Source organism: Pseudopodoces humilis, chromosome 1 (genome assembly GCF_049639895.1).
Source record: "Pseudopodoces humilis isolate 2021_Gansu_Grassland_sample_001 chromosome 1, ASM4963989v1, whole genome shotgun sequence".
NCBI lineage: Eukaryota > Metazoa > Chordata > Aves > Passeriformes > Paridae > Pseudopodoces > Pseudopodoces humilis.
This window is the reverse complement of record NC_142200.1, coordinates 128,888,281-128,913,928: the sequence shown is the minus strand read 5'-3', so window position 1 is coordinate 128,913,928 and position 25,648 is coordinate 128,888,281. Positions and strand designations below refer to the sequence as shown.

Sequence of the window (25,648 nt, the reverse complement as noted above, 5' to 3'; positions counted from 1 at the left end):
TGGATTTTGGCAAGTAAATTGTTAAAACCCAAAATTTAAAAGTTTATCATATAAACAACTGGACAGAACGTAACCAATGTTCTCTCAAAAAATTTAATATCAATCTAAAGGAGGACAATTTCCTTCAAAATAAAATGTGACATAATTTTACAGCATGTAAGTTTAAAAGAAACTTATCTTCACTGCTGCATTAATAAATGCATATGAATATAAATAATCCGATTTCATCATATCTGTAATTTCCAGTTACAGTTCAGCAATTACAAGCAAATACAAGTTACTAAGCTAGAGTAATTTTTTGTCCTGGTCTGAATGTTGCACCAATCTGTACTTTCCTCTTCTTGGGATTCTGAAAATTATCATACCTGGAAACAAAAAAAAAAGACATTAGCAAATTCTTACAAAATGTGGTTTTTGTGTCTGCCTCTTCAGATGCATATTAATGCAGCACAGAACTCCAAATGTTTAAGTAAATGTTTTTGGAAATGAAGAGTGCCCATCTCCTCAGACCTGGGGACCTGGAGGAGTTATCACCCATAAACCTAACTCAGAGAGCTCTCTGCCCTGCTTCCTTTGTTTTTTTCCAAGCATTTTGATCTCATTCTCAAGACACATTCTCCTTTTCAGTATGTTTATACCTCTACAGATTACTGCCTTTCCCAAACACAGCAGCTACAAAGACCACTAAGATCACTATAAAGGGCCTAACTCCAGCATTTTGAAAATACAAGGAGCTACTAAATGGAAGCAGGAAGGACCTAGAACTTAAAGAACCTCTTTGTACTGTTATAGCTCTTAACATACTGGTCTGTTATGGGGGTTCTGGTCTGTTATTTCTAGGTCCTACATGAATAAGACAATTCATTGGTAAAACAGTTTCCCACTATGTAACTTAATATTCCTTTAAAAACTGCTGTCAAAACCTATCAGCTATCTGCTGCCCATCCCCACATTTAATTAAAATCATTGTGTTTCTGATGTATAAGAAATGCGGTAAGACCACATCTCCACTGAATTCAAAATTACAAAAAAATTACTTACAGTTCAGCAAAATGCTTCCAGTCATCCTGACTAATGGATGGTCTCATACCCTGAAGAGCAGTCATCAGATGAGACTGGGTAATAGTTAAAGTGGTCTTGGGAAGCATTGATTGATTAAAGGTGCTGTCCTCCTTGAAAAGAGCCATGAAGAGACAATGAAAAGTTTCTGCAGAAACACAGCGCCATCAGTAAAATTAACTATGGAACCTCCCCATCAAATGTACAGACAAATGTATTAAAAATACAGTCACAACTTTCCCCCCTCCATATTAATAAATAACAGAAATAACTGTTGAATTACATAAATGCTAACATCTGGCTTATTTTCATCAAACTAAGTTTCATTTATCTTTGCTACTTTTGTTACATAGTATTTAATATTACTGCAGAAATTATTTACTGAAATACCAATAAGTGCAGAAAAACAACAGAGAAGTGTTAAGACGAAATAATAATTTTAGAAAGTGCCATACTCCATTCTTGCTTCTGTAATTGGCCTTGCTAGCATTGATTTCTGTCCTCAGGTGCTCTGTTTGCTGCTCCTGGTTCTCCAGGGATCCTTCTTGAGAAGCTTCTCTAAGCATTGCAGGTTGTGAGGATACAACATCTCTCTGAGTGATGCTGGTAAGGTCATAAGTTATGGAGTTTGGACCGGACAAACACAGAGAGCTCTAAATTGATCACAAGAGGAAATACATTAATTCATTATGGATCCAAAGGAACAACTCCATCATTAGGAATTAGCCTACAATTCAATATAAGCTTACCTCCACTGGCTAAGAGAGTACTTCCTCTTTACAATATATTAGATATGTAATTTTTGGAACAAAAAGTTTTAAGTTGATATGCCGAAGTGTTTGGGCAAAAGGCCGAATTAGAAAATCAAGTGTTTCATGTCTGGAAAATATATAAGTATTTTTGTAATGGCCCATCTAAAAAAGAATAAAGGTCTCCTAAGTCCATTGCTTTAATTACTTAGAAAAATCAGTGGTTCTGAAATCTAGACAAGTTTATGTAGTTAGCTTTGGAACTTAAATGTTCATCACCTCCAAATTCTCTCTGTACTTGATAAGCAAACACCTTTCCAATTCAACAACTTTAAGAGATCAAAGTCCTCGTAGAATCCTTGCTGAAGAATTTTCCTAGTCAGAGGAAAACTAAGTCTTTGAAGTTAGATTAATCAAACACTATCACCCATAATGCAAGATAAAATATACCAAAGCACCTTAGCAGTCAGTAGTTACTTCTTTAATGTCAAAGTTATTTTTGGCTTTAAGAATCAATGCAAACCAGTTTTGAAAACAAGAGTCTAAGAACTTTGATTACTACTTGTAGTAACAGTTCTACAACAGATTGAAATTAATTTTGAAAATTAGTTTCCCACAGATCACACACAAATTCTGAAATCACGTGTTCACTGTAAGGAGCTCAGAGGCAGCATACCCTGTTCTGCTGACCTGCCAGCCAAGAGAGATCAGAGCTGATCACTGTGCAGGTGCTGGGCAGCCAACCTGCACATCCCTACCTGCAAACTGGCCAGAGAACATGCTGCTTTCTGTGCAACATGATGCATCAGGAATTCTTCTTCTTAAAGACAATGATGGAAGTTAAGGTTTAGTTCTGTCCTTTTTCAAAATTCCATGGTCTGATTATTCTATTAATGCACATTTTATTGGGAACTGAGGAAGGTTCACTGATCCTTGAGACTTAATTCTTGAAAGCTGGGTTGTCACTCTTTAGTAATAAAACTAAGTTAAAGAAAAAACAACAAACAAACCAACCACCAAAAAGTCGAGTACTATTTTAGTGTTGAACTTTGTAAGGGAACAAGCCTTTTGACCAGAGAGTAAAATCTAATATGAATGCAATTTGCTTAATTATAAAGTATGAAGCAGTATTCTGGGATTTTGATTTTAAACTCCTGCAAGGTTGCAGGGAAGTCCATATTTTATTTTCTCAGATCACATCCTTCCACCCCCTTCCTGTCTGTTGACTACTAAGTATAATCTGAAGACAGTCTGAAGGTCAAAGGAGACATAACTGTATTTTTAAACTGAACCAGGAAAATTACATGTTTATTTCTGCTTCTCAACTAATAATATATAAAAAATTCAAAACATTAAGTGAATAATTTACCAGCTCTGAAGGAGTTCCATTTCCCAGCTCTGATTCATAAGAGCTTCCAAAATAAAGGCGATATATGTTGGACCTTGGATCTTCAGGAAGCAAGTCAGATATGTCTAAAGAAATAAGAGAGTGCTCTAGCCCCGCTTCTCCATCTATTGCTGAATCATCTGAGCCACTGCTGTGGTTAAGAAAAACCATGGAAGAGAGACTGAAGTCACTATCAGAACTAGATCCAAAATCCTGTAACAAAGAACAGAACATTACTAGAGTTAACTTGCAACAAACTACAATTAGAAATACATGAAAGGATTTGATATACAGTGCAAATGAGAATATCAATTTACATTTGATTCCAGTAGTAATCTGTCTTTCTCTAGGAGTGTATTTCCAAATATTTTGTTAAGAAAATTTAATGCGTTTAAGAACTTTCTGTCTTCATGCTAGAAAAATAATTTCAGTAGATAATTTTAAGGTTTTGTTGCTTCCACTGCCTCACACTTTCACTAATAGCAAGTATTGGGAAAGTTCACGTATGTGTTGTGTTGCAGAACTGTACCACTTCTGTCTCAACTTTACCCACCAAACAAATTAGTATTTTGTGCAAAATGCTCTAGGAGGCTGAAGTGAGTCTACTTTTATAGTGCCTAACTGCTGTACTTGTTTTAAGTCATAGCCACTACACTTTAAATGCTGATGTGGAAATCAGAATTGCTGCTTTAGACTGGTGTCTGCAAACCTCTTTACACCTCTATCAGTCAAAAATTTCTGAGTGCACTCTACCAAGCATATGGATATTGTAAATTATATATATGTACCACTGAAGTTCTAATATTTTCTTCCTTCACATCAATGGACTGCCTTGTGCTCTCTCTGGGGTGGGTGCATACCACTCTGGAGACCACTGCTTCAGACAACAATCTCTTCCTATGATGGATAATCATGAGGTATCAATCAACCAGTTACTTACTGATGTTACAAGTGAAGGCAGTGTTAGGGAAGACATGCTGGAAATCCCTCTCAATACTAAGAGTCACATCCTTAGAGCCCAATTCCTTGGTAACAGCTGGGGCAAAAAGAATTCAAGAGGGTCTCCTTCATTTTGCACCCCTGACCCAACCCTTCCCTTTGGCCACCGAGTAGTGGAAGCCATGGCAGCTCCCTTCCAGCTAGAACCAGAGGACAGGGGACAGGCATTAAAAATATGAAGAGAGGTGGCTGAGCAGAGGCTAAAAGAGGAAGGATCTGTCAGTTACATGAGGGGTACAAACCAAGGGTAGAGTCCTGTACTTGGGAAGTTCAAGTACTAGCTGGTGCCTGGAAGACGCGGCAGAGCTGGCCATTTCAGGTATTGCCGCTTCTCTCCTGACTTCAGTCATACCCAATCTACTGGAACAATTCCCCAAAACCCACCAATTTCTTGTTTCCTCCATCATCCAAAAATCTGTCATCTCAAAACTGAATCTGCTATCTGCTCCTAAGAAATTCAGTGTGGGATCCTTCCTGTCAATCTGTTAGTTATTCCTCACAACTGCGATAAACACATTTGGGCTTACATATATCTATTTAACAATAAATACCTATCATTAAATGAGAAAAACCTGATGTTTAGGAAGTATTTAAACCAATTGATTATTCTTGTATTTTTCTACAAACATTTAAAAATGTTAATCCTCTGTATAAAAATATAAGAAAACATAATTTTGCTAAAAAACTAAGGATTTATACAATTAACTCTTTCAAACATATCAGCATAAAAATAAATAGGAAAGACTTCTTCTATACCAGTTTTATTTACCTGCGTTAAACCTAAATTTAAATTAGTATGGATTGCTTCTAATTGGGCATTGTATAATAAAGCTTTTAGGTCAGCCCCTGTGAACTGTTCTGTTTTTGATGCCAAATCCTGAAAGTCCACATCATTTGCCAAGGACAGGGAATGACTGAGAGCTTTTAAGATTTCATAGCGTGAGTTCTGGAAAAAAGGAAAAAAAACTGTCAGTAAAGCAACCTGTTATTTTCCTTGTCCTGACTGCTAGATGGTGCTTTGGCCCTGTCACCAGCCACTTCCTCTTTGAGGAAGGAAGGATCTTTTTTCAAGAAGATACTGTCCTAATACTAGAATGATACTACCCTAACCAAATGTAGTATACAGAGAATATATTTCTCTAATATACTGAGCCAGTATCTGGGATTTTTATATATGAAACACATAAAAATATGAAGGTGAGCTCTGCTCCTCATATGTCCTTTTGTAAAGAAAAGTATGATGGAAGTTAAATGCTTCTGTTTACCTGAATAATCTTACTCTAAACCAGAAGTTTAAAATAGGAAAAAAAAAAAAAAAGAAAGAAAGAAAAAAAGAAAGAAAAAAAAAATAAAAAAGAGAGTACATCTATGTTTTTAAGGCACAGGATCATCATATATGACATATATATCATATATGTCAGAATGAAATGGTGTGGTGGTATTTGTTAAATGTGTGAACTAATCTGAAAATAAGCAGTTCTAATGTTTTCTCATAAAATGGGTAATCAGGGACACACACTGTAGAAACACGAAGGACAGTCTACGGCTTAAGCAAACAGCAAATCCACTGGACTCATATTTCAAAGAAAGATGGAGAACATTATACATACTACATTGCATCCAATTTCTTTCTGCAGACTAGTTCCCTGCTTTTTAGATTTTTTTCTTTTAAATCAGCTGGATCCACAGGATACGACTTGATCCAGAAGACTGTGGTAAACAGCCTTTTCTTTCTCCAGTTTTATGTGAACACATTGACATTAAAATCAGTGAAATTATCCTGGATATAACTGGAGCTGGGAAATCAAGTCCACTATTTTCAAGTTTGAAATGCCACTACATATAAAGAGAAGGAGAATAAAACTCTTTAGTCTGTTTTTTTTCCTTGCCTCTCATGTGAAATTAATTGTTTCCTCACCTGATCAGGAGGTGGACAGTACAAGCATTTATCCAGTCGACCTGGCCTTAACAAAGCAGGGTCAATCAAATCTGGGCGACTGGTAGCAGCTAGCACATAAACTCCTTAGGAAAGTGAAGAAAAACGCCATTAACATCTGCCAAACTTCTGCATAAAAAGGAGCACACAGGTAAACTGGTACCTTGCAGGCCTTCCACACCATCTAACTGAGTCAACAGCTGGTTAACCACTCGGTCAGTAACTCCTGTGTTGTCGTGACCTCGGCGAGGAGCAATAGAATCAAACTCATCAAAGAAAACAATACAAGGCTTAGCTGCCTGAGCTCTAAAAGGGGGAAAAAAAACCCAAAAAAACAATACTTATTTTTCTGTTTAAGTTTCATTCACAGGTTTGAATTGCTTAGAAATATTGAAAGTAATTGCTTTTTGCTTCAGAGAACAGTTGTATTTAATGACAGAATATAAAATCTGCTTTCTGTAGAATTTAAGACGTTCTGAAAACTGGACTACAATAGAATCACGGCTCATTTTTAGGACATACTTTGCACTCTATCATTTCTAAGTGCTCAACTGTCACATTAATATACATGAAAGCTCTAAAATCCAATCACTGCAGATGAGTTCTTGGCTGACAGACAGCTAACAGAAAGACTGCCTACATGGTAAGTTGAGAAGCAAAGGCTGTGTAGGATATGTTGGCAATATTGAGCGCTGAGGGCCAGTAGGAGCAGATTTGTAAAAAAAAGAACTACTGGCACTGAGGACTTCAATACCATGTTTAATATGACCCTGGGTATTGAGTGTGCATTACTACTTGGAGTACAGTCAACTGTCTTTGGAATCATCTGAAAAGAATTCAGGATGTGTTTTCCAAGATAGTTCTATGATGTGAACCAATGCACTGTAGCTGGAGAGAACTAGGAGTTCAGCTTCAAAACCAAATTCCTCACTGGAGCCAAAATGTGCAGTTCTTTAACAATGATGGCCAGGTTGATCCTGCCAAGATACACCCATCTGGTTCAGCACAACTGATTATTTCAGATAATCAGTTTTTATGATCTGATGCCATGTCTCTCCTCAGACAACAAAATTATTTATTTGTGCTTCAATCAGTGAAATTTATTGATAACATCACAAATCTTTACAAAACACACCTGTTAAATATATCTCGAACTGCTTGTTCACTTGCTCCAATGTACTTGCTGAGCAGCTCTGGTCCCTAAAAAGATATAATCAGAAAACAGTACTTATAACATGTTTCTTAGTTTTAATGTGTAATTCAACATCAGCATATATTTTGCATACTAGACTGAATTTTCTTGTAACCAAAACAGTTTCATCTCTGAACAGAAGAGCGAAGGGGTCTAGATAAGCCAGCAGAGTTTTTCAAGCATTCCAACTTGTTTAAAAGTAATCATTTCCATTTTTGTACCATAACTGAACATGTGTTACATTATCTCAATGCAAAGGTTTGCACTGTATTTTAAAAATGTTTAAATATATTGCTCAATTTCATTGTCCAGTGGAATAAAAAATAGTGTATTTTTACAAAAAAATGAGAAAGTAAGAACACCTAATTAAATTTTATAATTCTGCCTAATGAATAAGCATACCAAAAAAAAAAAATCTCAGTATAAAGAAGTTCCAGGAATCAGATGTCCAGAGGGATATCCAGAGAGAGACAAGCAAAATTTTACATGTGAGTTTCTTACTTTAGTATTTTGCCCTCACAAGCATATGGTTTCAGGTATTATGTAAAGTTATTTCATACAGTTAATACAATGAATCAATTAAGCTTAAACTCTTGCTACCTTAATGCTGAGGAAATTCATTCCACTCTCTCTCGCAACCACTCCTGCCAACAATGTTTTTCCTGTTCCAGGTGCTCCATAGAGCAAAACTCCTGATCTTTGTCGTATGGGCAGGCTTGCAAATAATTCTGGATACTGGAAAAGAGTTTCAATGTGATATATTCTAAAATAAGCAAGTATTCTGTAATATACTGTAACTTCACTGACTAGTGATGATTTCCGTCTAAACAGAATACATCTAATTTATTATATCCCCAGTATTATTCCAACAGCTCATATGGACTGTTTTTAGTTTACCTGGGGCTGAACTAGATTCCCAGGTTTCACAGGCACCTAAAATACAAACAAGTGGGATTTTCTACCAAGAGGAAACAGGCCAGAATAGGGATGGACTGGAGCTTTATATTCTCCATCCTGGTAGTTCTAAATTCCTATTTTAATCACTGAATGATATGATCAAATACATCATTCAGTCATTTCTTTGAGGAGTCAATGCTCAATGGCTCACCTCGACATTCAAGTTTTAAGCAAGGCAGAAAGGCCAAAGTAAAATAAAGTGAGATAGATGGATTGTCATTCATCTGAGTGAAAATACTCCCCTAGCAAAAGCACTGCAGAAAACAGCTGGAAATGTTGTCTTTACAGAGCCTAATCAGAAGCCCTGCAAACAAGTGTGGCAATACTCAAATACTGTAGAGAAACACTTGCTCTGTAGGAAAGCTAAGTCATTGCCTTTTGTATTTGGAAGAGAGAAGGAGAAGGAGAAAGTGTTTTCCAGTAGCTGAAAACAGTTGAAGATTGGAAAGTTAGAAAATCATGCCTGTCATCTTTCTATCCAACACTTTCCAAACCTTAAAAAAATAATTCTTCCCTACTAATATTATGTACAAAATTCAAATAACTAATTTAAAGGAACTTAGTACCTTTGCAGGTAACATGATGGTATCTCTGAGCATTTGCTTCACATCTTTTAAGCCACCAATCCTGTCCCAGCCAAGGTCTTTAGGTTTATGAAGACTGACATTTCTCAGAGCTAATGGAGTAAAATCCTTTAGAGCCCTTTGAAAATCCACAGTTGACAGGTTCAAATCTGCTAAAATAATAAAAAATCATGAAAAATACACAACGACACAGACTGCCAGTAACAAACTCCTTACAATATGTAACAATTAAAGATATTTTAAACATAAAATATAAAAACTGTGGGTTTCTTTCTGCATTATCCTACCAGTTCTGGATAACAGAAGTAAGACTACAAAATAAGAGATTTTGTTGTCAACATACCACCATCATCTGATGCATTCTGGTTAGAAGCACAGGTATGAATGGCACGATCAACCAGCATAGTAAAATCTCTAGCAACAAAACCTTCTGTTTCCTTTGCAACACACTGGAGGTCAAGATCAGAGAAGTCCTTTGGATCAGAATTCAGTTTTTTCTTTATTATGGAATACAGCATTTCACATCTCTGGTTCTGAAAAACAGAATTTTAAGTCAAACTCAAGTGTGTGTTGAGTTTACTATTTATATGGAGTTCAGGAATTCAGAGAGTAAATAGGTATGACTTACTAAAATTTCCCTAAATATTTGCATAACACCAACCCTTTAAATAACAAAACCTAAGCAATATAAACAAATGCTAGTTCTTCAAGTGCACTTCAATAAATTCACCGGTTTTATAATTTTAAATATTCACCTCACCAGAGTTACTTTAAATTCAACATTAGCATCGAAACATCCCTCCCTCCCCAGATTCTACTGTTTTACATCTATTTTTAATGTTTCACAGGAAAAAGGACATATTTCATTTTGTCAGTATGAGCAGAGAATACGTTTGAGATGCAATATATTGCACTAGATAAAAACACTTCAAATAATTTGGTATCTTTTGAGACCTTGCCCTTTCCAGTGATATCTCATCCTTATTTTAGTATTAGTATTAAAAACAACAAAAGCAGACTTGCAGGAAGTGGGAGAAAGTTAAACTGCATCTAAGACAGCATCCCCTCCTCAGTGGCTCTTAATTGCTGGCTTGTGACTGAAGACACAGACAGGAACAACTCATGTTAAATACAAATGAGTCATCAAGGCACAAGGGTTTCAAAGTATCTGTTTTCTCCTGCATCAAAGTTAATACTGTTCATTCTTCTCTCTATTCATTTTTCTTTTCAAACTGGACTATGTTCAAAAGTAGAGGGATAGCATTAATATGGAAAAAATCTAAAACTGTCCTATAAAATTGACATTTAGTTTTAATAACATTTTTAAATACAAGTTCTACGGACACACTTATTTCACTGAACTGTGAAAAAACACACGTTTGATTTCATTTCTCTACCTTGACGACTTATATGTTCTAAAAAGCTGCTCCTTCAGCATCCCCTTAGAGATAACAAGGAGACATGCATATCTCACCTGTGGTAGACAACTGACTTATGTTGAACTGAAACGTCCTCTGAATACACCCTCCTCTTACCGCTGAAGAGTGGGGACAACTGTGAGTTTTCACTGGATTACTTTTATATTTTTTTTAACTTTATAATGACAGATATAAGTTCTGAGGTACTTAAGTATCACAAAAGAACTCTTAAGATTTCTGGATTTTTTTCTCATCTTCAAATGTAACCTATTATTTTTCCAGCTGTTACAGCATCATATTTGAGGCTGCTGGGAAGGCAAACAACATTTTAACCATTTTTATTTGAATTTACCTGATCTGGAGTTCGAATACATTTGAAGCACTGAAATACATGAATTCCTTGTGCTGAAACCAGGGAAGGATGAAGGGAATGTTCAGACTGACTCGTAGCAATTAATGCAATCAAACTCCCCATGGAAATAACTTCTTTCATCAGATCTTTCAAAACTAAATACAGAAGATATTGCTGCATGAATTGCAAAAGAACAAAAATAACCCTAACCCAGAGAGCAGCATTAGTGCACACAAAATATAACAGCTTTATAACATGTTATTTTTATTCCCATGTTTACAGTCATTTTTTTAAACTAGGAAAAAAAAAAAGGTATAGTGATTCTCTCTAGGGCAGCACATTCCATTAAGAAAATCCCAGCAGAAGTGCTTTTTAAAAACTGATTTTGTAACGTCACTGATGATATCTACTTTTGTGTGTTATTACTCCCTCCATGCAAACAAAAAATAAAAGGGTATAGGAAAAAGAACAGATCTTAAGCCCAGGAGAAAGGTAACATATAAAAGTAAAAAAAAAATCAAGCATGCAAGGTAAATCTTCAAGGAAAAAAATCTTTAAAACTCTAAAGCTCAGTTGTATGCATTATACCTTAATTAAAAGCAATAGAAAACCAAACAATTCTGCATGTAACTTAGCACATTTTTTTAGGAAGAAACTATAGTAAGATTTTTCTGAATTTCAGAAGTATTTCAGTAAAAATTATGCTAACTCCCTCAAACTGAGCTAAGAAATGGAAGGCATTTTTTGCTATGGCTGTATCACTCTTGGTAATTTAGGTGTAATTTGCAATTTAGCATTGTCTAGACTTCCAGGAATAAAAAGGAACCATATACAGGATTACAAACTACAAATGATCATCTTATTTTTAACAGTTTTGGATTGTTACATTGTAAAGCAAAACAGAAGTTCTACAATGTATACCAAGTAGGATGATAGAGAAGTTGGTACTCATCTAAAAGAAGCTGGTTCTCAAAATCAGTAAATATCAAATTGATGTATCACTGTAGTTATAAATATTAATTATGGAAAACAAAAAATCAATTTATTAGTAATTATCAGTTAAAGATTTATCTAGATTCATCTGCAGTTTGTAATCAATTGCAATATATTTGAATGTATGAGTAACTTAAAAAAAGAATGGAGAAGCCTCAAACACTGGCAGAGGTACTGACAACAAGCACTACCAAGCAGCAGCAGTGGTGGATGCACATTGGATCCAGAGTGCATTATTTTGATTCAGCTAGGGGTCCACAAAGGCCTACATACCATAATTTGTGAGTCTCTGCCTGAATATCACATGGTCCAGAGGCAAAAATGATACAGACAGAATTGTTCAGGTAGGACAGTACAACTCAGGTGTAAGAAATTCTAAGTCGCAAAGGCAGAATAGTATTACCATAAGCAAGTCTATTGCTTTGAACAGTTTCAGGGCTGTTCTCATGCTCTGGTGTAGAAGGTACTCCAACAATGTGATCAAGATCATCCATCAGAAGAATGGATGGCTGTCTCCATGCTGCCTCTAAAAAAGCTTCTTCCACATGTTTCCTTATGTTTACTAATCTTTTTCCTAAAACAAAATACTATTAGAATGACACAAAATATCAGGAAATAAATCAGACTGAGTGCATCTTGCTCATAATGTTTTGTCTATTTTGACTTCACATCTATAAATCCAGATACCAAGATTAAACCAGAGTCAAAAATCACTAAAGAAAAGAGTTCAGATCTTCAATCAAAAAAGCACTAGAAGGTTCCACATGTTCTAAAATGAGATTAATCATCTTTTACTAACCACTATAGAAGCCTACAAGTCTAATTTCCAGACAGTTAAAACCAGAGAAATATGAGCCACATTCTAAAATAGCTACTAAAGAATCCTGCAATTGGAAGAATTTTCCAGAGCAAAGGACCTAGCTCATTATCAATCTTTCCCCTTTTCTCTGGTGCAAGGAGCTCCAGCTTAAGCAGTGGTTTAAGCAAAAGAAATATAGTGAGGAAATATAAGGGCGCCGTAAGAAAACAGTTGAGTATTTTCTGCCCTTGTAACAGCAAGACTATTTAGGAAGCCAGTGAAATGCAAGAGCAGAAAAATGCCTCCTTTGTGCTCTTCCGTCTTTGTGCAAAATCATTATTTTGAACTCACAAAGACTAAAGAGTCATCTCATTATCTATAATCATGAGTGTTAGACGCCTATTGCCAAACACACTAGATTAGTAAATATGCCACCATAAATAAGGTTTCAGTTAGTCATTTGATCCTTCTTTGGTGCCCGTGTTATCCTTTCACTGAATGCACATATTCTTTAACACTTACAGTTTTTTAACAAAACATTTGTTTCAGCTAGCATAGCTGAAAAAACACACAGTTCAATTTTTGCAACTTCTTCCTATTTTGTAAGAATTAGAAATTAGCATGGCAAGTATGGTTTGAATTGGTGGTCGTATGTGGGACAGAAACTGATAAGCGTGAAATAAACTTACAGTAGCTGTATTTGCATCAGACTGTTGAAGATACTAACTGCTGGGCATCAAACATCCTTGCAAAAACAGCAAAAATGCTGGAAAAATTATTCAGACCAAATATAGTAACTTCATAATTGCGCCTCCTTATTGTACAGCAAACATTCAAGATTAAAAGAAACTATTATCATACCTCTTAAAGCTTTACAATCAATTATTTCTACATGAGCATCCAGTTCAGTGAAAGCTTCTTTGCAGATGGCCTTTGCTAATGTTGACTTTCCACTTCCCTACAAAAATAAATGTGAGCTAAAGTAAATTGACAGAGCCAATGTGTTTCTGTATTTTTGTCACAGTATGCACCAGTCAACAAGCTGGGGAAGCTGTACACACACTGGGTTTATTCCTCAGTAAAACTATATATGTGTTCTGCATCTGTATCACCTGGCAGGGACCAAAGCTCTAGAGTGAAAAAACAATAAATTGAGAGTGGATACATCCAGTACAGTGTTCTGATTCCATTGAGTTCAATGTTAAGACATCTACTAGGTTCAGTGACATATGGTATTAAATGGATCACTCTAAGAGGCAGAAGGAAAATAACAGTATCAACTCCAAATTTTATGTTAGAACACAAGAGAAAAGATATGCTTTATTTTCATTTAAATACTTCAAAGACAAGAGGTGCTTATAATAGAAACAAAAAGTAGATTAATCCCCTATTGAAATGGCATTGGTAATCTTCAAAATGTGTCTGTGTGTGTGTGATAATATTTTACTGAATTATCTCTGTTCAATTAACTGCTCTTTTTTTCAGGTTGTTCTTTATTCTTTGGAATGTGCATAGTACCAAGGAAAACTAACATCAACCAGTTTGTAACTATGGAAAACAATGTGCAAGGGTTTGCAGGTGAAAGCAGAAGTGAGTACCTTTCCTCCTGTGAGAAGCACCCCTCCACTTCGCAGTCCCACAGCATTAGCAGCCAGCTTTTGAGATAAAGGACGCCCCAGAAGACTGTGGCTTATGTGTTCAAATAAAGATGTTCCTAATTTGCCCACTCCTCTGGAGGGGAAAGGAGACATTAAATGGCATAGGGTAGTATCAGTGCACACTCTGTAAGCAGTAAAACTTGCACTATGGGGAAGTTAGAATGCTGACAGACTATTCTCAGCTGCCTTTCCCAGCACTGACAGCACACTATTACAACACTCCAAGCCGCTCACGTCTCCTCTGCCCCATCCCTTCACATTTGCTACACTGTACTGCTGCTTTCCCTTGGACTTAAGACCACAGCACTCTGCATTTCTCTCCTTAGCTGATGACTGTGACAAAACTTTTAGGAACTACAGTTCTTTGAGAACCTTAGCTGAACAAGTAAATAGGTAAAGTTACTGGGGAATATGGATTGGCAGGCTGCAACTTATAAATTTTGTTTCACTTGAACAACCCAGCTAAAATCACCCAACTTGCTGCTATGTAGAAGTCTGTTCATACTACTTAGAACAGCAAAAATGGTTGAACTATCAGTATTTCTTCTAAAGCTCAGTTCTGAGTTTCCATGCTGAGGCAGTCTCAGTTCTGAGACCTGCTATTCTACTGGCAGACATGGTGAAACGTTCAGTGTATGAGTACCTTTAGACACATGAAGTTTTCTATTCACTGCAGTAAGACCATTCAAGGACAAAACTAACCATCTGCATAAACTAGGATAAAGTCTGAACCTGACACAAGCCAGAAGATGCACAGTTTTGCTTAGAGCTGGCATACCTTCCAAAAAGTCTGCATTTCCACCAATGTTATTTTTTTTCTAATTCTCATTCCCATTCCCTCCCATGTTTTTTCTACAAAAACGTCTCACCCTAAATCACATAGTTTGTGGTATGAAAGGCTCTTGTCTCCATCAGTCATAGGTGGTAGGTTGTCATCATCAGCTTTTCTACTTACAGGATGTAAAAGAACCTACAACAAAGGAGAGTTAAGGCTTCAGATGAAATATAACTATAGAAAAAGGCTATGGAGTGATCAGGCTATGGAATTGTGCAAAGACAGCACTGCATCATGTAGGCTTTGCTGTGCTTTAAAAAAGGTCCATTGGTGAAATGGAAGAGATACAACTACATCCAAAATACAATTTACTGTTGACAGTAATTTAATAATGTAAGATTAGATTCTGGTGCAAATGCTGTTTATAACAGACTGTGCAGCCTACTATGCCTTCCCCTACCTGCAGCTTATTCCTTCTCCTGTGCTTCCTACTAGCAGGAGAGCTCATGAGGCAGAACAGTGAAACTGATCAGGAGTCTGGGTGAAAAGTAACTTCACAAAACATCAGTCATGAATTTTTCCATCTTGTTCACTAGCTAGTATGTTAAACTAGCTAGCATGGAAAGCTGCACAAACAAACAGGGGTTGCAGAGGTTCACAAGTAAGAACAGGCTTGTAGGAGATGTTGACACAGCTATTAAGAAATGCATTTTGCTCTTTCATCTTAGTTCCAGTCACTTGAACAATTTCTAGAAGCCTTCTTATACTTCACCACTAGTAAAAGAAGGCTCATTTGATTATTTTTTTAACAGCAATTCTAAATTTTGTAGCCAAGTTCTATTCTAAACAGCCGAAAAACACCTTTAATTCTCCACCAAACTTCACTGTATGTTTAAAAAGAAAAAAAAAACAAAACACTATCACACTCCAATAACCATAACCCTGAAGTAACAGGCAGTGGATCAACCAGAATTTCTAATGGAAGCAGTAATTCTAATATTAAATAGAAATATTTATTCTCCTGAGAAATGAAATATGGAATAAACAAGGCACAAAAATTATATTAAAAAAAGGCAGGGTGAGTGTGGTAGGTTTGAATGGGGAATATGTCCCATCTTTGCCAGAACAAGCTACTGTTCCTGCCAGATATACTGAGAAGTGGTTTAGTACCAAGGGAGAGAACTAAGTATAAGGATGGTAAATATACAAATAAGGATGTTCAAACTTGGACAGTACTGACTTTCCTCTCTTCTAACTGATTTTTCTGAGAGTCTGATGACTCCGTGACACTCAGTGAAAAGCATGGCATGCCTGGAATTTCAACAGGTCCTCAAGCTACAAAATTACATAAAGGATTTGGATATAAATTAATGAACAGACTGCTATTATTTACTTTAAAAGGGAAACTAAAATATATACAAAATACAATATATTGTAAACAAGTATAACAATTTAAATTACTTGATACCTGATACTATGTGATATTTACTTGTATATTTGTCTTTTGCAGCAAACTGGGACTCAGCATAAAAATATTCTCAGACTTATTTTCTTCAATGTGCACAGGATGCACTGCACTAAAGACAAACTCCTCCATTCCTGTAAAAACACAATGAACAACTACTAGAACTCCAAATAAATTCAGTTTTCATTCCTCACAAGATAAGCCAGATTAGAATAATACTACAATATAATCCAAAATGAAAGAATAAAAAAGGTTAATCATTATTAAAGAGTAACTCAAGCTTACACTTTCAGTGTGAAGAGGTATCAGTTATGTTAAAAGGTGTATACAGAAATTAATTGGCATACTGGCTAAGCAAATTCCATAGTAGACAGGACAGTATTATCCTTGCCTTCTTTAACAGACAGATGTACACAGTCTGTGCTTGTCATTATCCATGGATGATCATCAGTAGTGCAATCCTGCAGCCAAGAACTGAATGCACATTTAACATCATCTTCATGTATATCTTTATGCTAAACAGGAAAAAGGAAGAAGGTAAATAAAACCAGAAGTTCATAAATAAAAATGTTTTCTTCCTGTGCATGAGACATTTTTTTCTCTTATGGCAGCAGAGAGATGGAAGAAGATGTATGAGATTTATTCATTTGGAAAATAGCATTTTGCCAACAAACACCATTTCTTTGTATCAACTGCTCTAGGGAAAGCATCTGTGCAGCCCCTGCTATGGACACAGCTGAGTATTAGACCACCTCTAAAGATTTTTCCCTTAGAACGCTGATCTGAGGGCAAGGAAAAGCTTCTTTTTACGTTTTACTTATCTGCCTTCCCAGATCCAAGGGCACTGCTCAGACCCTGGGTTTAAAAATGTGTACTGATATTGACCTGAGACTTATTTCAGGTGCTCACCCCCTCTTCCTTGTATACCCTTTTCCTATAAAAAGAACCCTGGGCTTATCCAGTTCAGGGGCATCACCAACAACCTTCAACAGGCAGGCATCCCAGATCACCTAGATAACTGGAACAGGAAAATAAATTGAGTCCAGATCCTATATCTCTTAGCTAAGTTCCTACTCACAGATGCCTAATTCCCATGTAGAAAAAGGGGAATCAGTGAAGACACTGGACGCAGTGTTCAGATAGGAAAATGAAAGTTACTCTAACAATTCTTTCTGCATTTGTCTGTTTTCTGTCTAAGAACTAAAAAATCCTTTAACTGAATTAGAAAGGAAAAGGAGAAATCTGTATTTAAAATATACAAGAGCACACATAACTACTTTTTTTATTATTTTAGTAGACTAATGCCAGACTATCACAGAATTTTCTGAGTTGGAAAGGACCCACAAGGATCATAATAATAATCCTTTTATCTCCAAAATAAAAAAAAATGCAGTTCTTCTGTAGGTAAGAAACCAAGTTAAAATATTGGGGATGAAGAACAAACCTGCCTAAGCCTTGTTATGATGACAAGTGCTGCATTTAAAGCTTTGAGGGGGAGATAACATGGGAAATAATCAGGCCAGCATCACACAAGTTATGAAGAAATACATAATTCCAGAGATACATCGGATGGACTCTGAGAACTGGTACTAAGTATGTTCCTACTGTCACAGATACTCACTCAGAACATGTCTCCCTTACAGGAGGGATTCAATGATACAACTTAAAAAATTAAGTATTAACCACGAGGAAAATAAAAAAGAAAGCAAAACACTAAACAGCACATAGAAATGATGATACTTTCACTATAATTGTCTGGGCATTGCAGTGTTGGAAAAATTTAAGCATGTCTTCTCCCAGAAGACTTAAACCGGATATTTACTTCTTAACCCTATGACTCTTTTTCTCTTTTGTGTTTCTTTTGTAGGTTTAAAGGCATGCGCTTAATATTTGCTAGGTTTGAACCCATATTAATGTACTTCAAATGAAGGTTTGATGCAAAATTATTATGGATTATTGTTGCTCTTTTGACAGTAATTTTTTTATACTTGAGACCTAATTTAACAAAAAATGTGTATTTTCCCTACCAATGCCATGTCTCCTTCACGTCAACAGCCTTTTTAATAAGAAAGACATCAGAAATTCTCAAAATTTGAGAATAATGGAAAACCCTACGATTTTAAATGTGCTATGAGTTAAAAGTGCTATATCCTTTAGTAGCTTCAGGAAAACAGCAAGTCAAAATTCAGAAGTTCAATTTTCTCCATCCTCTGTGGTATCTACCAGCTCCTTTAAATAGAAAATTGTTACAATTAGCAGTGTAACTATCTGGAGTTATCTACCAAGAGCAACCCAGAATTTAATGGCTTGATGTTTACAGTACATTGATCAAAATAAAAATACTAGAAAAGCTCTGTTTAAGTAGATCACAGCAACCAATTAACTTAAATTTACATGGTCAAAATAAAAAACCAAGAAATTACACCCAAAAAAATTTCTCTGGAATTATTTCTATAGTCAACAATAGACAACTTCCAGATCATCATCTAATCAATTAAAACAAATCAACGCAACACCCTCCTTCCCCCTCCTCCCCCCAAATTTGACCAGAGCAACATTTTCAGCTTCCCAATATATGAACAAGTATGTGGCCAGTAATATCAACTCACTAAGTTCTGTTTGGGTTGCAATGTAAGAGATACAGGAACTTTAGGAATAGATTCAACTGACTTAATTCGGACCGTTGAATGTATTTCAATATGTAGTTTTTTTCGCAGACCATCTGCAATCTGAAATATTTAAAATACAAGAAAAAAAAAGTATTAGGAAGCACACTAGCTATAAATTGCATATATAATACTACATCTGTTTCTTCATCACTAATGGAACCTGAAGAGAATTAAGAGTAACATTGACAGTGATATCCAAATCTTACTCTTACATGCACACTTCTAGTTACCTTCTATCCTTTTTATGAAAGTGCTCACTACAGCTGATCTTCTACTAACTCAGGAAACCCAAAAGCTCAAAGAAGTAGAAGAAATCCTTAGAACATTGCAAGAATGCTCTTAGTATAGGAGAAAAACAACAATTTAATTTCATTTGCTGATTAAAATTAATTTTACGTGGGCAAGTAAATATACATAAACCATTACAGAGACCAGAATTAAGCACATCTGCAACAGAGAGACAGAAAATCCAGTCTCCCTACATCATCAATTTGCCCTTTTAAGGAAACTCCTTTTCAATCTGTGTTATTTTAAAGCTTACACCAATTTGAAAACATCTCATCAATATTTCTTAACTTTGAGAGACTTTATGATTGCTGGCATTTGGAAAATTGTTACTTCTGTCAAAAGATTTCATGGCAAAGACCACTGCAGGCTCTTGCTCTCATTCTTAACACAGCAGTGAGTGAATGGTGAGAAATGTATTACATTAAAAAAGTTAAATGGTGACATGGAGCACATTTTGTTTGTTTTTGTTGATCGCACATACTTCCAGGAAAGAAAGAATATAATCAGGCAGTATTTCTATCAGAACTAGCTGAAACATCAGCATCCCCATATCCAGACTTATGCCACCTGGCAAAATGGCAGATGAAAATAGAAGAGTTTAAATTATACAAACTGGTTATTTGATTTTTTTAATCTTCAAGATGTATTTTTTAAAGAGTGTATAAAAGGACTCATTAGGATATGCCATCCCATTACTTACTGTTTGATGACCCCTAGGTCAAGGCATGTTTCAAAGAATTAACTGATGAAGAGTCTCATTATGCAGTACTGAATGTATGCAAATAAATACTTTTCTCATTAATACAATGGCTACCCACAGATTGTAAAGAAAGCATATATTCCCTTCAAAAACACTGGAACATCTTCCTCATTTGGTGCAAAAAAGCTAAGCATGCAGAAACACAGAGTATGCTGTACATCTTGGAGGATGATGGTAAGTAATGTAGTCCAGAATGAGTACAAAGCACAGCTCTAGCAAACAGTATTTGGTTTTAGTAAACTCTAGTCTAAACTAAACAAAGTCTACAGCCCAAAACCGCACATTAAGTAGTCAGTTCACAACTATCCAATAGAAAATATTATAAAATAATAAGCCCAAAATATAGTGTGCTCAAACTGACCCAAACTCTTCCAGCATGCAGGGCTCCCCCATCGTGGCCATATTCTATGACACTCTTTAGGTCTTCAAATCCATTCCAAACGATCTGAACAACAGATCCCTCACTGGATGCTTGGCCAGTATTAGAATTAGAAGGATTTTTTTCTTGTGTACTAATGGAATGATTTTGCTTTTCAAGTGGCAGATTTTGTTTTGCTTCTTGATGACGCTCTCTTGGGGAAAGCAGCTCATTAATTTTCCCGTAAGATACGATAGGATTTGGATCCAAATCAATATATTCTAAATTCCATGGAAAAACGTGAACAGCACTGCATTTCAGAAATTCATGAGTGGTGGATACATTCTGTACGCTGGGAGGCTGGGACTGACATACTCTAAAAATGGAATCCATGTGAATTAAGTTCAGCAGCTTGTCTTTGAAGGTGCTCATTTCATTATTATCACATGAAGTCTTTTGTTTCTGCTCTGATGTATTAGAGAAAATGTTCCCTATGAAATTCCATATATTTGGGAGAACATTTGAGCCAAATGTCATGTTTGCATCAGCCTTACTCTGTTCAAGGACTCCAGACTTTAAGTAAGGTTGTTTGGCAAAAGGATCCTTTAATGTTTCTTCTTGTTCCATGTTATTTTTCACAAAATTTTTGAGAAAGATGTCACTTTCTGTGGCAGGTGTGCTGGTGATATTCTCCTCAGGTCCGTGTGTTTTGGGACATATCAGAAGCTCCGTGCATGGCTCTAATCTCCCATATGGGGCTGCTGGCACAAGTGTACCTAAGTATGAGCAAAAGATGCCAATGAATGCATCTACCCCTGCAAAGCAGCTTACTGGAGGTGCCTTGAGAGTCTTGAGTACTGCTTACCAATTCTGATGTAAACGTGGGTGTGCTGCTCAACCCAGACAGGAAAGATGGCTCCTGGAAACACCACTCGAATCTGGTCAAGAAGATGTCTTTCAAGGGAGGAAGCGTGCAGTTCCTGGGGAAATGTGATACCATCATAAATGAAATACTGCATACATTTTTAACATTTGTTTAAAGAAAGAAAAACTGTATGTCTCTTACAAATACACCATTTGAAATATAAAATACAACTAAACTCCATCACATTTAGTATTTTCTTAAAGGCTGAAAGGAATGGGGCATTGTGCAAAAAAATGCAGAGTCAGAATCTCTGTCATCTGTAAGACAAGAACATGAACAATGAAGGGGTTTCATTACCAGAATTTCCCAATCATCTGCTGTGAGTGGTTCCACTTCTACTTGCTGACAGGAGGACACATGGGAACAGGGTTCAAGAAACACCTGGCAAAAGTAACAGCAAAATACTTAACTCCTTATTTATAAATATATAAAGGCTCCATCTTTATTCCAACTAGAAAATTGACATCTTCATTTCATGTTTTCGCTACTTGGAACACACACCATCCTAACGACACTATGTAATTCATAAGCAGATGCTCAATGGATGGGAAATGGATCCCATTAGGCTCGGGGACGTCAATAAGCAATGAGTATTAAAAGCATCAGGAGTTGTATCAGGTGATAAGAAATAATCAATTTTTAATACACCTTGATTACATAACCATCTTTCCATTTTTTTAATCTTTATTTTTAAATCCATAGGATTTTAGAAAGTTGAAAAATTCATTTACTTGTGCACAAACTTAGAACCAGCTGAAAAATAAAGAAAAAGTACAATAGAAAAGCAAGCCCAGCTCCTTAATGAATGGTTTCATAGGAAGCAGCCCCACCTCCACAGAACAGTTTTAATATCATGTGAATCAAGAGGAGTGGTAAAAGCTGTTGTGGCTTAGGTCTTTCAGAATGCATTAAATACAGACTTCAAAAGTCAGTTTTTGCCAAAGGTTTCATTTGACAAAAGAAACCAACAATTTGCAAACAACATCTTGCAATTAATTTTCAAAGAAACATCATTAATTTTTTTCCTGAGATAAAACTAGTTACCTGTCCTCTGAGAGAAATGTGTTACATTGCCTTTAACAAAAGTAACAATCAGTTTTGAAATCCTCTACATCCTTAGTTTGAAGCAATAATTGAGAGGAGTATCTTTTCCCCCACAGCAAATAGAAGATCATTCTATTATGAAACACAGAAAGCATGTAACTCCTGAATCCAAAATGATGGTGAAACTACTTAATTAATCATGTATTTATTTGATTGTACAGATGATTATTCCCAGGCCACAGCTGGGTGAGGTTTTCTTAGGTTTCTTTTGTCAATTGTTTTCCTGTTGAAGGTTATTAGTTGCTAGAACTGAAAAGGATAGATGCCTGTCTGCTCAATTACTAAACTGGAAATTTCTGCAAACAGATACATTATTTCTAGAGAAAATATGTTTAAAAGTAAACAAACAAACAAAAAAGTAAACAAATGTAAACAAAGTAAGATAATACACTGCTCTTTTGAGGTCTTCTTCTATGTTGAACAAAATTTTGTATATAAGAGAATAAGTAAATAGGAATATATTGTACAATAACACTGCTTGTGTAAAGCAGTACTTTTGTATTATTGTTTATTTACATGTCTACCTATTAACAGAAAAAAAATCTTTTGATTTTGAGATTTTAGTAGTCCTGTGTCAGAAAACTGTCTGCCTCTTGGGCATCTCTAACTTCTGCTCGATGAAAGAGTCATTTATGAGAAGTTTAACGAAGTGTTCAAGGGTAAGAAGTTAATGTACAAGAAGTAGCTAGATAGATAGACAGACAGACAGACAGATATTCATAAGAGATGAATACAAATATTCAAAGAGAAAGGGACATATGGTGATGGGGTGAAAAAAGTGATGAAAATTTAAACCCCAAGTAAGTTAAACAAGAATATGCAGAAAGCCAACAGCTACTTTAAAACAACAGAAACTCCAAGCAAAATATTCCCAAATTCCAAATTTTTCAGTTGCTTACAAGTGTATTTTCTTAAAATTAATGCCACTGAAGATAGTTGTTCCAGCCTTGCAAAGACCCACCCAAAAGCCTATCCTAACATTGTTTAAGCAATTGTTAATGGTTTAATGAGCAAATCTTTCCATGTCCAAGACATTTCATGACAGCTAACTTTTCTCATGAGCAGATGTAAATGGAAAAACTGTTTAAATACACGAAACAAGGTCACAGCTAACTCATGAAGTATTACCTTTTCACTTATCTTCCATACTCTTTATTTGAATAGAAAACAAAGATAGAATTTCAAACCTGTTCTCCATCTGTGATGCCAAGTTTCTCTGCCAAATGTCTGTTAATCTCTGCAGTATTTTCACCCCGGTGATCTCGGTGCCTGGTTTCCATCCAGCTCAAAAATACTGACTGATGACCACAGAATACTTTCACAGCTTGACCCTATGAGTTTCAAAGAAAGAAAATAAATTAATATAAAACCAGCTAAGTAAGATGACTATTAGACAACCTAAAACATATTTGATTAGAGAGATCAAAGGAATTAAACATATTATCTGGATTTTACACCTTGTTTCCACAACTCTCAACACAGAAGTGAGCATTGGTTTAAGTTCTTAAACACCTTTCTATTTTTATGGACTATTTTTAAGTAAGAAAATTAATTTATTTTCTTCTGCATGATAAGGTATCAATATTTTACAGAAATATGTAACTGCACATTTGTATTTCACAAATGAGGAAAAGAAATAAGCATATACTTTGATTTCACAAAAATAATACCATTTACATGGTCTCCAAGTGTGCTTCCATGACATATTTAAAAAAAGTCAAAAATCCCATTAATTCAGACCAAAATGATTTTATCAATCTGTTTCAGAACTACCCAGGTATTTTGATGTCAAACTGAAGAACTTATCTAACATCTTTTGCAATTGGATTTAGCTTTTGATTCCATTTATCCCTTTTTTAGTATTTTTATTCATGAGATGTATTTAAGACGCTATTTCTATCAAGTTTTCTGAGATTCTATCTTTTCATTTAGCAACTCAGGTTAAGCAAAAGCAGGAGTCCACCGTGACAAACAATGTACAGAATGACACTATGAGATTTCAAAGCAACTGCACTCCTATTTCTTCTCCCTTGCCAGCAGATGCATAAAACACTCAGAAACTGCAGCTGAAATGAAGCTCACATTTAATACTGCATTTCTTCCAATTCCACTAACCTCCTTCTACTAACATAAAGTTGAAGGAGCAGGTTTGTACAAGCCTACGTTGTTTTCCTGTTGTGAAATGCCCTTTTTGGCCTTGAGAAATCAGGTGGTTACCCACACCGAGGGAGGCCTGCTAGGCTCAGGGGGCTGTGCAAAGACTCCGGAGCTTTGCTCGCATCTTTCTCGGCTCATTCCTGCCATTTTCTACCCTGTTCTGCTGCCACTCTTAGTTCTGTGTTCATGGCACAAGAGGCACACAGTGTCTCTCCCGTTTCCACGTGTGAAAGGTTATTTACAGTGCAAGGTGCACTCCCTGCAGCTGACGCCGCGTCCTCAGCAGGGCTCTGCATGATGGGAGTGCCTTTCTGTAGTGACACGTTTTATTTATGTACACCAAGAATAAGGATTCTGCATGGATTTGTCACCTCTTCTCCTACCCGAGTTAAACATTTACCTATTATTCGCTTAATGACAACAGGTTACGGGGAAATCTGGTATGAAAAAGGAAGTGTTGAGAGAGACGCTACCAGACTACGTTGGGGAAGAAAAATTCCAGCGTTTTATTAGGAATGGATGACGATACTGGGCCACGTATGAAGCGAGGGGAGGAGAGGTTCCCCCATGTTTCCCTGTGAGGGGCCCCGGCTGCTGGGAGGGCTGAGTCGTGAGGGAAGGGAGGGCTCTGTATCGCTATGGCAACAGGATGCGGGTTTGAGGAGGGGAGGGGGGGGAATGGGGGATGGTGCGCTCACGTAATCCTCCCTGCCTGCCTGAGAGGCGTCCCTGCGCCCGGGCCCCGAGCAGCGCCGCCCCGGTACCTGCTGCAGGCGGAGGAGCGAGGCCAGCGCGGGCGGCAGGTGCAGGAAGCAGTCGCGGGTCCCGCTCAGAACGACGGTGGCGGCGGCGGCTCCACCGGAGTCGCCACAGCCCCACATGGCCGCGGCCACCGGGCCCGGCGCGCCCGCTCCGCCCGGGCACGGACCCGCCTACTCGGGGCGGGCGGGGGGGGGTGCTGCTCCCTGCCCCCCCCAGCGCAATGGTCCAACCCACTGCCAGCCAATGCGGACGCGGCATTTCCCAGCTGTCCGTCTCTGATTGGCTGCTTCTCTGCGGACCGC

At 36.7% G+C, this 25,648-nt stretch overlaps 1 protein-coding gene across 4 annotated transcripts; it reads right to left on the bottom strand.

Moving 5' to 3' along the window:
* PEX1 (peroxisomal biogenesis factor 1) lies at window positions 1–25,498 on the bottom strand. Of its 4 annotated transcripts, none has more exons than XR_015773550.1 (24): window positions 25,349–25,498; window positions 23,615–23,758; window positions 21,621–21,704; window positions 21,264–21,378; window positions 20,402–21,174; window positions 18,933–19,052; window positions 16,715–16,838; window positions 16,348–16,457; window positions 14,953–15,053; window positions 14,024–14,156; window positions 13,287–13,383; window positions 12,030–12,200; window positions 10,634–10,788; window positions 9,207–9,396; window positions 8,846–9,015; window positions 7,923–8,057; window positions 7,266–7,330; window positions 6,294–6,436; window positions 6,113–6,216; window positions 4,964–5,140; window positions 3,178–3,408; window positions 1,515–1,712; window positions 1,042–1,207; window positions 1–365 (listed from the first exon to the last, which is right to left on the bottom strand). XR_015773550.1 is itself a non-coding variant. In XM_014248791.2 (24 exons), the coding sequence occupies exons 1-24, from the start codon at window positions 25,463–25,465 to the stop codon at window positions 281–283; spliced, it is 3,873 nt and encodes a 1,290-aa protein (XP_014104266.2). In that variant the 5' UTR covers window positions 25,466–25,498; the 3' UTR covers window positions 5–280. The 4 variants fall into 4 exon arrangements, 3 of the variants coding, with proteins under 3 accessions (XP_087917479.1, XP_014104266.2, XP_005518853.2); XM_014248791.2 differs by having other exon boundaries at window positions 5–365; window positions 1,042–1,172; XM_005518796.3 differs by having other exon boundaries at window positions 5–365; window positions 1,042–1,172; window positions 8,846–9,012.
* Window positions 25,499–25,648: the final 150 nt, after the last annotated feature.